This window comes from Jaculus jaculus, chromosome 10 (assembly GCF_020740685.1).
Source record: "Jaculus jaculus isolate mJacJac1 chromosome 10, mJacJac1.mat.Y.cur, whole genome shotgun sequence".
Classification (NCBI taxonomy): Eukaryota; Metazoa; Chordata; class Mammalia; order Rodentia; family Dipodidae; genus Jaculus; species Jaculus jaculus.
Genome location: NC_059111.1, coordinates 109,772,487 through 109,786,197, shown reverse-complemented (window position 1 = coordinate 109,786,197; position 13,711 = coordinate 109,772,487). Strand labels below are relative to the sequence as shown.

Below are 13,711 nucleotides of genomic sequence, written 5' to 3'. Positions count from 1 at the left end.
AAAAGAGACAAAACCCCCTCTGAGCTGTGCTTTGGTGCTCCCACAATTCCCGCCTCTCTTCAGTGGGCATCTTGGCCCACGGGTGTCCCAATCGCAGTTGGAATGTGCCAGATCTTTCAGCTGAGGCAGAAACAGTCACAGGAGACTGTTGGGAAAGCCAGGGAGCAGAACAGTCAAGGCGGCCCTTTGCCCTGTGAGCTCAGTGTTTTTTACTCACCACCCTTAACACATACCGTTGAAAGATGTTTCCTGCAGGCTGTGGTACTGACTGGATAATCGTGCTGTTCCAGCTGAACGCCATAGGCCTAACCCCATGATCTATTACGACACCCCCCTCTCCCCCCAACACTTGTTATATAAATAAGAAGTCCCCTGAAGTTTGAGCCCTGTATACACACTGCCCTCTGTTGGCCACATGCCTGTGTGCAGTTTAAATTTCTCTGGGTTATCTGTTTTTCTCTCTCTCAATTTTTATTAACATTTTCCATGATTATAAAAAATACCCCATGGGAATACCCTCCCTCCCCCCTAACTTTACCCTGTGAAATTCCATTCTCCATCATCTTGACATGAGTCTCTGTGGGTCGCCATGCCAAGCTTCCACCTCTGCCATGGCCCCTGGGTATGGTATCCTCTGTCACTGCCCATTTGTAGAGACATCTGCTCCAGGTGTCTTCCATGAGCATCTGCGTCAGAGGCTGTTTAGCGATGTGCCTCCTGCCTGGGGGCCAAGATGCCTTGGTACAAATGACCATGTCCAAATGCCTGCACTGCGCCCACAGTCAGCAAGCACAGCGGCCTCCTAGAGGTCCAAGGTGAAACCTCCTGGACACCCCGCCTAGCCTCCAAGTTGCTGCTTCTCTCCTCACCCCAGGCAGCTTGAGATGGGCAGATCCCAGCCTCATATCCTCAGGAGTGAGGAAGGCCATGAGCCGGGACACCGGATCTGCTCACTCACACAACCCAGGCACTAGACACTCTGACAGCCAAGTCCAGATGACACCTAATGACAGTCTGTCATCGCCCCCACCCTCCAGCACTGACTGCAGATGGCTTACAGCAGCAAATCCCTCCTGTCTCTCAGATATCATCAGCACTCAAGGGTGTCTTTCCAGGACACCATTCCTTTGAAATGTCCTAATCATAGAGGATGGGCTCTCATCTCCCAGTCTGTGGAAGGACAGAACCCTTATGTTCACCATCAAGGCCATCTGGCAGGTACAACTGACCTAACCTCAGTAACACTGGCCAAGAAGCAAGGGCTCCACCCCTCGGTACATCCGTCCTTGTTTTCCGAGACTGACTCTCGATGTGCACTCCAGGCTCAGAAGTCACCGTCCCCTTGACTCTGCCTCTCTTGACTCCGCCACACCTGGCTTGACCAACCCTTTATAATTCTGCACTTTCCTAATTCAACTTGAGTCCTTGGTCCCACCCCTTTTGATGCCCTCATTCTCCTGAAATGCCTCACCTCCTCTGAACAAATCTGTCTGGAACTTGGCTCTTTCCTTTACTGCCAGGAATTGCTCAATAAAATCAATTCCATCGCTTTGACTAATGTCTAGCCTTGAGGGTTTTTAAAAAATATTTTATTTGCAAGCAGAAAGATACAGATAGAGAATAGGCAGGTTAGGGCCTTGAGTGCTGCAAATGAATTCCAGATATTCACCACTTTGTGCATCTGGCTATGTGGGTACTGTGGAATGGAACCTGGGTCCTTAGGCTTTGCAGGCAAGCACCTTAGCCACTAAGGTATCGCTCCAGCTCCTAGCTGTGTGTTTTTGACAAAGGCCACTTTGACTATACAGGTTCCCATCCTGGGCATGGAGGGAATGCCCCAGATTGATCACAAACCCCATCTGAAATGTGGGAGATCTGATTCATCCTACCATAGGATGAGGGGATGTGAGCCTTGGGGACTCGCTTTTCCTTGCCTGGCCGTGTTGAAGTCTATGGCAAACGTGGCACGTGGGTTCCCTTTGGCGTGTGACTACCGATGCCAGGCAAGTTCTCTGCTTCAGGGCACGTAGCTCTCCTCCAAGCTTACACGCAGCCAGCGGTCAGTGAGATTCCATGGTAGCACCTCCTCTAGGGAAAGGGCTGGACATGAGTATCTTTTCACACGCACTGGCTCTGCACTGCCCAGTAGCTGCCCTGCACTTGACATTTGCGTTCCCCACCCTAGACCACAATAAAAGCAAGTGTCCTGGTCTGAGAATCTTCTCTCCTCGGCTCCCTGCCTGTGTGTGCGTGTGGCCTGGATGCGTCATGGTTCTGGAATATGTAACAAAAATAAATCATTTCAGGGGCTGCAGGGATGGCTTAGTAGTTAAGGCAACTTGCCTGCAAAGCCAAAGGACCAAGGTTCAACTCCCCCAAGGACCCACATAGGCCAGATGCACAAGGTGACACATGCATATAACCATTCTGTCTCTCTCTCTTAAAAATTTAAAAAGTGGGGCTGGAGAGACAGCTTAGTGGTTAAGGCACTTGTCTGCAAAGCCTAACAACCCTGGTTTGATTCCCCCGAACCCACATAAGCCAGATGCACAAGGGGGCACACACATCTGGAGATCCTTTCCAGTGGCTGGAGGCCCTGGTGCACCCGTTCTCCCTTTCTCCCCCTGCATAAGCCCATTCTCTCTTTCTCCTCCTGCGTATTTCTCCATCTCTTAAATAAATAATAAAATATTTTAAAAAAAAATTTTAAAAGGCGGATGGCACCTGAGGAACACTCAAAATTCACACACACACACACACCCTTTGGTTGCACACCTCCCACTTCCCTTAGCAACAATCCAAGCCCCTCAGCCAGCTCCAAGCACCCCGAAGTTGGATCTACCTCACTTCTCCCCAGTTCCTCCCGGGTGCTCATCTGTCCCGCTAGCCACACGGGACAGACTTCAGCTCGCCCCATGCGCTACAGGCCAGGCTGTGGAGCGCCTGGCTCCTCTGCTTCCCTCCTCACCATGGGCAGGAAGCCAGGCAGGCAGATCCCAGCCTCTGGTATTCAGGAATGACCAAGGCCATGTTCCACGTGCGCGACACGGGTCCTGCATCATCACACGTCCCAGGACAAAGGTGGAAGTTCTGCTTGAACAAGTCCTGGGCTTTCTCCTGCTGCTGGGCCTGGTTCTGGACCTAACTCAGGGCAGTGGGTAGTGGCTTGAATTCTCCTGCAGGTCTCAGGAAAGTAGGGTGGTCCACAGTGTCCAAGCCCCAGAGTGTAGCTTGGAAGGTGTCAGTGTCAGCCCCCTTCCTGTCCACCAGACCCCCCAGGAAGAAATGGTAAGCAAGTGTGTGTGGAGATGGCAGCCAGCAAGCAGAGGCTGGAGTACGGCGATCAAAGCACACTCGGGTGTCAACATGATTTATTAAGACAGGAACCAGCTCTCAGTGCAAGTCACTGCCACCATGCTCAACTCCACAGGAGAGCTGCAGGGGTCGGGGAGGGAAGGCCTGGAGGTGCCCATGCGAGGCCCCAACCTGAGCTCTGGGAAACGGACAGGGGCAGAGCCCAGGAATCTGGGACAGATGCAGTATATCCTACTGCTGCTGGTAAAGTGATGACTGCTACAAGGGAAGAAATGCCAAATAAATAGTCAATAAATAAGAGAGGCTGGAATTTCTTCCCCTGGAGATACAATATGGACGGTCACTGGCCAGGGACCAGGCAAAATGTGTGAACTCTGTCCCAGCTGGCTCTGGGAGCTTGGACAAAAGCATGATGTCCTGACTCACCATCCCACAGGAGTGAGGTACAAGCTGGGGGGTTCCCAGCCTCCCCTGGGCTGACCTTGTAGAATCTGCACTTTTCTGTCTCTCTCTGCTCCTGGCTGGGCGGGCGAGGGCACAGAAGATTGGCTAGTGCCAACATCAGAAGCCAAAGGAGGCACAGTTAAGTGTGGTGCCCCTCAGATGACACCTTTGTCCCCAGAATACAAACTCTGGGTCACTTAGATACTGCTGTTACAGGCGCTGGGATCTGTGCTACCACAACCCATTGAAGAACACTAGCCTCCTGCAAGGGGTGTGTGCCCAGACTGACAGGCTCTGGGGAGGGGCAAGGGCTTATTTACAGAGGGGAAGAAAACAAAAGGAAAATTCTGAGGCTGTTTGTGGCTCAACTGGTTAGCTACCTATCCTGTTGGCCAGAAGATTACCGGTTCAAAAACTCTGAGGAGGGCTGGGAGAGATGGCTTAGCGGTTAAGGGGCTTGCCTGCAAAGCCTAAGGACTCATGTCTGACTCTCCAGGTCCCACGTAAGCCAGATGCACAGTGACACGAGCGTGCAAGGTTGCACATGCACACAAGGGGGCGCACACATCTAGAGTTCGATTGCAGTGGCCAGAGGCCGACAATTCTCTCACTCTCTCTACTCTCACATTAAAAAAAAAAAAAGCAGTCTGCTGGGCTTGCCTCAAAAAAGAAAAAAAAGAAAATTCTGAGGAAATGACCTGTCCCCCAGCAGAGCATGCTATCAAGTGACTTCACTGGTACCAAGGACACTAAACATGCAGGTTTTGATCTTGACAGTCCAATGTCAGGTTTTTGGTGTGACTGTCCCTCTACGACATCAATATTTGACCTGACCTTTCATAGCAAGGTGGAGACAGAGATAAAAAGCCACCCTTGTCTCAGAGCATCCTGGAACACATGTCCTTTCTCCACAGACACATGTCCTTTCTGGGACTGGGCTGACACCTGGCTTCTGCCCCCAAATAAAGACAGATTCCAGCAGGACCAACTTCCACAGCCAGGATCTGCTTGGGAGGGAGAGAAAACTGCCAGGTACAGGGATTTGGGGTGAGCAGGGCTTTCTCCGTGGGAGGTCCCTAACTGGCTGGGAAGACAAGGTGAGTTCAAACACACCATCCCTACAGATGTGGACCCCATGGCTCTGGCAGGAGAGGGCTCAGAGGAGCCGGGCTTCTGGGTGGAGCTGGAGGGGTTGAAGGGTCACCAGGGACACTGAGACGAGGCCATCCAGAACAGGGCACCTGAAAAGTATACCACAGGAAAAGTTATGGCCCGGCTGTAGAGATGATCTTCTCCAATCCCTCCACAGCCCCTGTTTTGTTTTGTTTTTTTTTGTTTTGTTTTGAGAGAGAATTGGCATGTCAGGGCCTCGGCCACTGAAACTGAACTCGACACTTGCGCCACCTAGTGTGTGACCTTGCACTTGCCTCACCTTAAGTGAGTCTGGCTTTCCTGGGATCTGGAGAGTAGAACATGGGTCCTTAGGCTTTGCAGGCAAGCGCCTTAACCGCTAAGTCATCTCTCCAGCTGGTCATAGCCCCTTTTGCCTGTTCCTGCCCATGCCCTGGCCACTGTTTACCCCTGCTCCCCTCTCCCCTCACCTCACTCAGACCCATCTCACCTGACACTCCCTCCCCACCCACTGCCCAGCAATCCTACAGCTGAGCCTGTGCACATCGGCCCCCAGAATGTCCTCTGAGGACACGACTAGGTGTTCTGGCTTTTGCTCTTCTGGGGGCCAGGCACAGCCTTTTGTTTCCTTTGCCAAACCAATGAATTCCTGAGTCCAAAGCAGATACCACCATGGGCCTGCGTCTACATCCTCCCCACGGCAGGCTTCCACCCGAGTGCCAGGTCTCCCATCACGTCAGCCTCTCCCCTCATTACCTGGGACAGGAAGCCAGCTGGTTACTCCCACAGGAAGCGCACATACCAGATGGTCTCGTTCTTCAGCTGTGGTCCGAACAGGGGGTTCAGCTGGGCCAGGATGGCAATGAGCCAGCTGCCAGGGACACCAGTGTGAGGAGGAGGGCTGGGTGACAGGACCTGAATCCTCAGAGGGAAGGGCCCCAGGGAACCATCTACACTCTAGCAGGAATGAAGAACTGATTCTGGGTTTACAGATTTTTATATGGGTTGATTTTTTTTTTTTTTTAAATATTTTAGGAGCTGGAGAAACAGCTTAGTGGCTAAGGCGTTTGCCTGCAAAGCCAAAGGATCCCAGGTTGGCTCTCCAGGACCCACATAAGCCAGATACAAAAGGGGGCACATGCATCTGGAGTTCATTTGCAGTGGCTGGAGGCCCTGGCATGTCCATTCTCTCTCTCTCTCCCTCTTTAATAAATCAATAAAATATATCAAAAATATTTTATGTATTTGAGAGACAGAAAGAGAGAGTGGGGAGGGAGGGAAAGAAGTAGACACAGAGAGAATGGGCATGCTCAGGCTTTTTACACTACAAACAAACTTCAGACACTTCTGCCACTTTGTGCATCTAACTTTATGTGGGTACTGCGGAATCGAACTCAGGTGATCAGGCTTTGCAAGAAAGTGTCCTTTATGGCTGAGCCATCTCTCTAGCCCAGACTTGATTTTTCTACAGGCCTATGAAGCCCCTGAGTTGGGGCTGAATTAGGGGTTAGGGAAAAGGTAAGGGAGTGTCATGGAGCCTTTGTTTCTCTCTCTCTCCCTCTCTCTCTCTCTCTCTCTCTCCTTTTTCGAGGTAAGGTCTCACTCTAGGTCAGGCTGACCTGGAATTCACTCTGTAGTCTCAGGGTGGCCTCAAACTCTCAGCAATCCTCCTACCTCTGCCTCCCGAGTGCTGGGATTAAAAGCATGCACCACCACGCCTGGCTCAGGGGGCCTCTGTGACCCACTCCCAGGACTGTCTGTTCACACCTCTGCTCCGAGCTCCTCAGTGGGCATGCACCCGGGGACAGCAGTGCGGGCCTCGGGGAGGCATCTCAGAACCACTTTATTTTATTTATTTATTGTTTCCTAGGGCTTGGATGTAACCAAGGACCTAATACATCACTGAGCTGTGCCCCACAATCACCTCCTTTTAGGGGCAAGATGGAGGAACTTTGCCAGGATCAAGTGGGGGAGCAAAAAGGGAGCTCATGCCAGGATGCTACTGAGGGCAAGTTCCCCAGGCACCCGACTGCATCTCACTGGCAGTGAGCCATACATCTGAGTGGCTTTCTGGACCCATCTGCATGACAACTCTCCTCACCTCAGAAAACACGCACCTGTGCATCCAGTAAGGCTCTGCAGCAGGCTCTGTCCTTTCACCTCTGACTCCTGTACCACAGCCCACGGCGTGCCCCGTGCTCCAAAGCCACCCTGGCCTCGTACGAGCATTATCAGACTACGACACTGGGATAATTTCTAAATAGAATTTCGTTTCTTATTTTGCAGAGAAGAGCCAGGCGTGGTGGTGGCACGCCTTTAATCCCAGCACTCGGGAGGCAGAGGAGGTAGGTGGATCACTATGAGTTCAAGGCCACCATGAGACTACACAGTGAAATCCAGGTCAGCCTGAGCTACAGTGAGACCCTAACTTAAAAAAAAAAAAGAAAAAGAAAAAAAAGAAACCCTCTGTTATTTTGCAGAGAAAAAGAGAATGGGCATGCCAGAGCCCAGCACCACTGCAAAAGAACTCCACATAGATGGGTGCCTTTGTGCATCGGGCTTTATGTGGGTACCGGAGACTCAAACCGAGGCAGGGCAGTCAGGCTTTGTAAGCAGGTGCCTTAACCGCTAAACCATCTCTCCAGCTCCTCTAAATAGAACTTTTTTTTTTTTCTTTTCTTGTTTTGGTTTTTCAAGGTAGAGTCTCACTCTAGTCCAGGCTGACCCTGGAATTCACTATGTGGTCTCAGGGTGGCCTCGAACTCATGGCAATCCTCCTACCTCTGCCTCCCGAGTGCTGGGATTAAAAGTGTGCACCACCACACCTGGCTTCTAAATAGAATTTCTTTGCACTGAATTTATTCCTGGCTGTATGCATCTAACTGGAGGCCCCTTTTCTGTTTCCCACCCACTGATGGACTATTTCCGAGCAATGTCCACTACTGGGATGGAGGAAGGCAAGTACTCACAAGAGGTAACAGCAGACAGCAGTGGCTACCAGCATGGTGATGATCACTCTGCAACAGGAAAGAGAAAAGAAGTCAGCATGGGTCGAGGCAGCAGCTTTGCCAGGGCCAGAGGAGGCGTTGCCGGCGTCAGCCTTTCTGAGGTCCACTCAGGGTAGGAACTGCAAAAGGGAGCATAGCAACATATGCTCCCCTTTATGCAAATGAAATCCAGGGCTGGAGAGATGGCTTAGCAGTCAAGGTACTTGCTTGAGAAGCCTAAGGACCCAGGTTCGATTCCCCAAAACCCACATAAACCATATGCACAAGGTAGCACATGCATCTGGAGTTCATTTGCAGTGGCTAGAGGCCCTGGTGTGCCCATTCTCTCCCCTCCTCTTAAATAAATATTTTTTAATTAATTAATTAAATTTTTTTTGTTTATTTTTATTTATTTATTTGAGAGTGACAGACAGAGAAAGAGGCAGGGAGAAAGAGAGAAAGAATGGGCACACCAGGGTTTCCAGCCACTGCAAACGAACTCCAGACATGTGTGTCCCCTTGTGCATCTGGCTAATGTGGGTCCTGGGGAATCGAGCCTCAAACTGGGTCCTTAGGCTTCACAAGCAAGCGCTTAACTGCTAAGCCATCTCTCCAGCCCAGTAAAGTATTTTTTTTTAAGTTAAATAAACTCAAAAATAAATAAATAAATAGGGCTGGAGAGATGGCATTGTGGTTAAGATGCTTGCCTGCAAAGCCTAAGGACCCAAGTTTGAATCCCCAGTACTCATGTAAGCCAGATGCATAAGGCGGCGCATGCATCTCGGAGTTCGTTAGCAGCGGCTGGAGGCCTTGGTGTACCCATTCCATTTGCTTACTCACTTTCTCCTTCTCCTCTATCTGCCTCTTCTCAAATAAATAAGTAAATAAAATGTAAAAATAATTAAGTAATATTTTTGGAAAAGTTAAATAACTTAAAAATGAAGCCATCAAGAGTACCTTGGGGGATGCCAACCTCGCCCACACCTAAGCTACATCACAAATCCTCTCCCTTCTCCATCGCCCAACACTCCTCCATCTGAACAAACCTGCTGGAAAAGGCTTTGCCCAAGCATTGCCAAGTCCACTGAGGAATGGCCTCTGGATTTCAAGGTCTTCAGGCAAGGGCAGAGGAAACAACAGGCCAGAAGACCCAGCAAGAAGCAAGAGACAGAGCCATTTCTAAAACTGACTTGGTAAAAAGAAAACAGGGATTTTTGTACCCATTCCAGAAGTTTAAGATGTAGCAGGAGAGGTGTCAGACTTGAGAAAGGAAATGTTTTACAAAGTCAATCACTGGGAACCTGGAGTTCCAGAGACGTGTGTGTGTGCGTGCGTGCGTGTGTGCGTGTGTGCGTGTTGGTATGCGCATGTTATGGCACACACGTGGACGTCAGAGGACAACCGAGGGTTGTCAATTCTCACTTTCACTTTGTTTGAGACAAGATTTCTCTTGCTTGCCACTTCACACACCAGACTAGCTGGCCCGTGAACTCCGGGATTCTCCTGCCTCTGCCTCCCACTACTGTGAGCACTGTGGAGTCACAGATGTTATGCACCTCTGCTGAATTAAGATGGGGTCAGCACTCCGGTGGTCAGGTTTGTGCTTTTAAGCAGAGACATCTCCCCAGCCCGTTTTTTTTGTTTTTGCGGCAGGTCTCACTCTAGCTGTCTATATCCAGCTTGGGCTGGAGAGATGGCTTAACAGTTAAGGCACTTGCCTGTGAAGCCTAATGACCTGGGTTCAATTCCCCAGTACCCACGTAAAGCCAGATGCACAAAGTGGCACATGCACCTGGAGTTCGTTTGCAGCAGCTAGAGTCCATTCTCTGTCCCTCCTTGCAAAGAAATGAGTAAAATATTTTTAAAATGTATAACAATATTATCTGTGTATGCATGCGTGTGTCCATGCGGGTGCACGTACGTGTGCCACAGCACGTGTGTAGGGTCAGAGGACAACTTCAGGCCTGTTACTGCCTGTCTACTTCACTCGAGGCAGGGTTTCTCGCTCTGGATTCTAGCTCTGCCGCTCTCGCCATGAGCTTCTGGGGAACGTTCCTGTCTCTGCCTCCCATGTCGTCATTCCCAGCATGCTGGGACTGCAGAGGCTTTTCACGTGGTGTCTGGGGTCACACTCAGATACTCCACACGGAGCAGTGAGCACATTATCCAGAGCCATCTCCCCAGCCCCCTCCCCACACAATTTTTTCTCTTTCTTTTTTTCTAAAAAAAATATTTTATTTATTTATTTGACAGAGAAAGAGGGAGAGAGAGAGAATGGGCGCGCCAGGGCCTCCAGCCACTGCAAACGAACTCCAGACATGCCCCCTTGTGCATCTGGCTAACATGGGTCCTGGGGAATCAAACCTGTGTCCTTTGGCTTTGCAGGCAAATGCCTTAACTGCTAAGCAATCCCTCCAGCCCTGTCTTTTTCTTTTTTATGAGAGAGAGCAAGAGCAAGAGTGACAGAGAGAGAGAGAGAAAGAGAGGAATTGGTGTGCCAGGGCCTCCAAACTTGAGCCATCTTGTGCGCACGTGTGACCTTGTGCCCTTGCACTGAGATGGAATCTGCAGAGTCCAATATGAGTCCTTAGGCTTTGAAGGCAAGTGCTTAACCCCTAAGCCATCTCTCTGGCCCCCTCCCACATTTTTCAAGAATAAAGTCAACACCCAGCAGTCCAAGTTGGTGCTGGAAAATCGACATCTCACCCCAACATTGGCAGGCAACACTGGGCCACTGTTGGCTGTCCACTGCACAGACAGTGCTGAGACTGGACTTGTGAGCAAAGGGCAGGCGCTTCACATCTGAGGATGCAGAAACTGGAGAAACGGCACAGAAATCTGCAAAGCATCCCTCCAAAAATGGAAGTAGCTAAAAAAATCATCCTATAGAAGCAATGTGCCAGGCTCTGACAAGGGCATTATTTTGGGTAATCTTCATAGTAGCCTTATAAGGAAGAGGGGCGGGTCACCATTGTCCCCATTTTCCTCAGTGTGGAAACTGAGGCCTGGCATCCGATCAAGGTCACACATCAAAAAATGCAACAGCGCCCATCCACAGCCTTTACTGTCTGCATGTACAATGCCATCCGCTCCTCGCCTCTGAATCTGCCCTTTGGTCCAGGCCTCTCCAGCCTGTTCCCGGGCTCCCATGGCCCAGGTGAGGAGACCTCGGAGGAGGCGTCAAGGAGAGGCGTCCCCTAGGTGCGCGCTGGTCTCAGGGGAGCAAACAGACACCCGGAGTCAAAGGCGCGAGCCTGGCCAGGGACAGAGAGGGGGTCTAATAGGCAGCCGAGGCCTGCCCACCTTCCTTACCCGCGGTTGGGCCCCTTTGGCACGAACCAGGGACCTGCGATGCCGATGATGCCCCAGAACGTGGTGAAGATGATCACCGGGAGGGCAAAGGAGTGTGCCGTCATGGCTGGGTGCTGGATGCTGGGTGCTCGGTGCTGGGTGCTCGGTCGAGCTGCAGGCGTTCCAGGCAGGCGCACGGAGAGAGGCCGTGGACGGCGAGCATGCGCAGCGGGACCCGCGCCGCGGAGCCCTTCCAGCAGGCTTTGCTGCGCATGCGTAGACGCGGCCGTCCCGGGGAGCTGTCACTCAGGGGCCGGGGGCGGGCATTCCGGGGAGCCCCCGAGTGGATTGGCTGAGTGCGGCGACGGCGCGCCGGAAGGCGAGCGCCCACCTCGCGCTTCCAGAGCGAGGTTCACCCGTTCCCTGAGAGTCGCGGGTTCGGGGCCCGCCGGGAGATCATCGCCTACCCTGGCGTGGCTGCCCACGTCGTCCCGGCCTCCGGGGTACGGGGAGCACCGGGCCGCAGCGGGGCACTCGGCGAGGGGCTTCGGAGGGGTTCGTGGGGAGCTCAGAGAGCTGGGTCCGGGGCTCCGGAGTCCGTCACAGCCAGCGACGACAAGCATCTTGCCGGTCGCTTCGGTAGCCGACAGCGGGCTTGACGGTTCGTACAGAGCCGCTGAAATGCATGTGTGCAAAGCGCCTAAGCATCGTAAGGTTCTGGGCCGGAAGGGACCTTGGAGCCTGGCGTCGTTGGGCCACATCCACGTTCCCCGTCGTCCAGTTGAGGTGTCTTTCTGCCACGCATGGTGGAGGAACAGAGATCTTAGGTTTCTACTCCGGGGCATGATCTTGTAACACCATAGTGCTGGTCACGGTAGCTTAAGAGCCCTGTGTCTTCCCCAGGGGCGTGTGTGCTGCTGCCGAAGCAGGGGCGGCCTGCAGGTTTAAAAGGGGAGAAAAGCTGTGGGTGAAGGACTGCCAACCCCAGACAGCCGAAAGCCAGGTCTCAAGCCAGGCAAGTCTCTGCGGCATCTCCTAAAGACCCCGCGCAAAGCTCATCACGTGCATGGAGCCTTGGGGGATCCACGGGCTCTGATCAGCCACCAGGTCGCACCCCCCAGGCCCTCCGCACCGCTTGCCCACGGTGGTGGGGAGTTTGGGTAGCCTGTGGGCAGTAAGTCGGGATTTAGGAACTCTTGAGGTCCCAAGGGCCACAGTTCGGGTGGGAGCTAGAGCGTGGGGGGTCAAGTCAGCTCACAGTGACTCTTGTAGAGGTGGGGTGTCCAGCAGCCTCCACAGATCTAACATCCCATCATGCTTAGCTCACCAGACCCTCAACACCCAGCCTCCCTTCTGCAAGCCTGCACCAGTTGCTTTCCAGATACCTGTGTGGAAGGAGGAGGATACAGGACTGATGTGATAAACCCAGCTGGGAGGGAGGAGGCAGAAAGCCCTCGGGGAAATCTCAGGGCACAAGGAACCTGGCAGTCGGGCAAAGGCTTGGGTACTACTCACAATGGACTCCGACATGTCTCACAAAACGCTTCCTGGCTTTCATAGCAGGTGCTCAAGCTTTCGTCCACTCAGACATTAAAGTGGTGTCAGAGCCTGGACTTTCCGGTTAAGGACCCTTCCTGTTTCTTCTGTTTTTGGTTTTTCGAGGTAGGGTTTCACTCTAGTCCAGGCTGACCTGGAATTCACTGTGCAGTCTCAGGGTGGCCTTGATCTCATGGTGATCCTCCTACCTCTGCCTCCCGAGTGCTGGGATTAAAGGTGTACACCACATTCGGTTTAGTTACTTTTTTTTTTTTTTTTTTTTTTTTTTTGGTTTTTCGAGGTACGGTCTCAACTCTGGCTCAGGCTGACCTGGAATTCACTATGTAGTCTCAGGATGGCCTTGAACTCTCGGCGATCCTCCTACCTCTGCCTCCCGAGTGCTGGGATTAAAGGCGTGCGCCACCACGCCCGGCTAGTTACTTTTCTTGTTGCTACAATTTACGAGGGGTCTGCTTGGACTCACAGTTGGAGGGAAGGTATAATCTATCATGGTGGGGAAGGCAAGGCAACAGGGGTATGAGGCTGCTTACACTACACTAGTCAGGAAGCAGAGAGTGATAAAACGCTGTTGGTCAGCTCACTTTTTCCAGCCCATGGAATGGTGTCACCCACAGCTGGGCGGGTCTTGCTCAATTCCGTTCCCCTAGTCTACAAACTCCCTCTTAGGCCTGCCCAGAGACTGGTCTTCCAGATGACTCTAGAGCCTGATGCACTGACAGTTAACACTAACCTTCATACCTTGCAAGGTAGTACAGTGACATCAGGAAGTTGGCCAGCTGTCCTTACCAGAGCCCCAGGACATACATCAATGTTCTTAGGCCCATGGGGTCACTTCTCTGAGTTGGGATGGTGAGTCACTTGGCCCCCGGCTGTGACATCCTCAGGATGCTGTCCCCAGCCTTCCAAGTGCTGAGATTACTGGTATACACTACTGTCATGCCTGGCTCACTTCTGGTGTAGTGAGATGACGGACGCCAGCCACCGGC

General features: G+C 52.2%; 1 protein-coding gene across 1 annotated transcript; it reads right to left on the bottom strand.

The window, feature by feature from the left end:
* Nucleotides 1-4,372: 4,372 nt before the first annotated feature.
* Nucleotides 4,373-11,412, bottom strand: Atp6v0e2 (ATPase H+ transporting V0 subunit e2). The gene is made up of 4 exons (XM_004672027.2): nucleotides 11,190-11,412; nucleotides 7,860-7,907; nucleotides 5,647-5,761; nucleotides 4,373-5,000 (listed from the first exon to the last, which is right to left on the bottom strand). The coding sequence occupies exons 1-3, from the start codon at nucleotides 11,291-11,293 to the stop codon at nucleotides 5,668-5,670; spliced, it is 246 nt and encodes an 81-aa protein (XP_004672084.1). The 5' UTR covers nucleotides 11,294-11,412; the 3' UTR covers nucleotides 4,373-5,000; nucleotides 5,647-5,667.
* Between the last annotated feature and the right edge of the window lie 2,299 nt (nucleotides 11,413-13,711).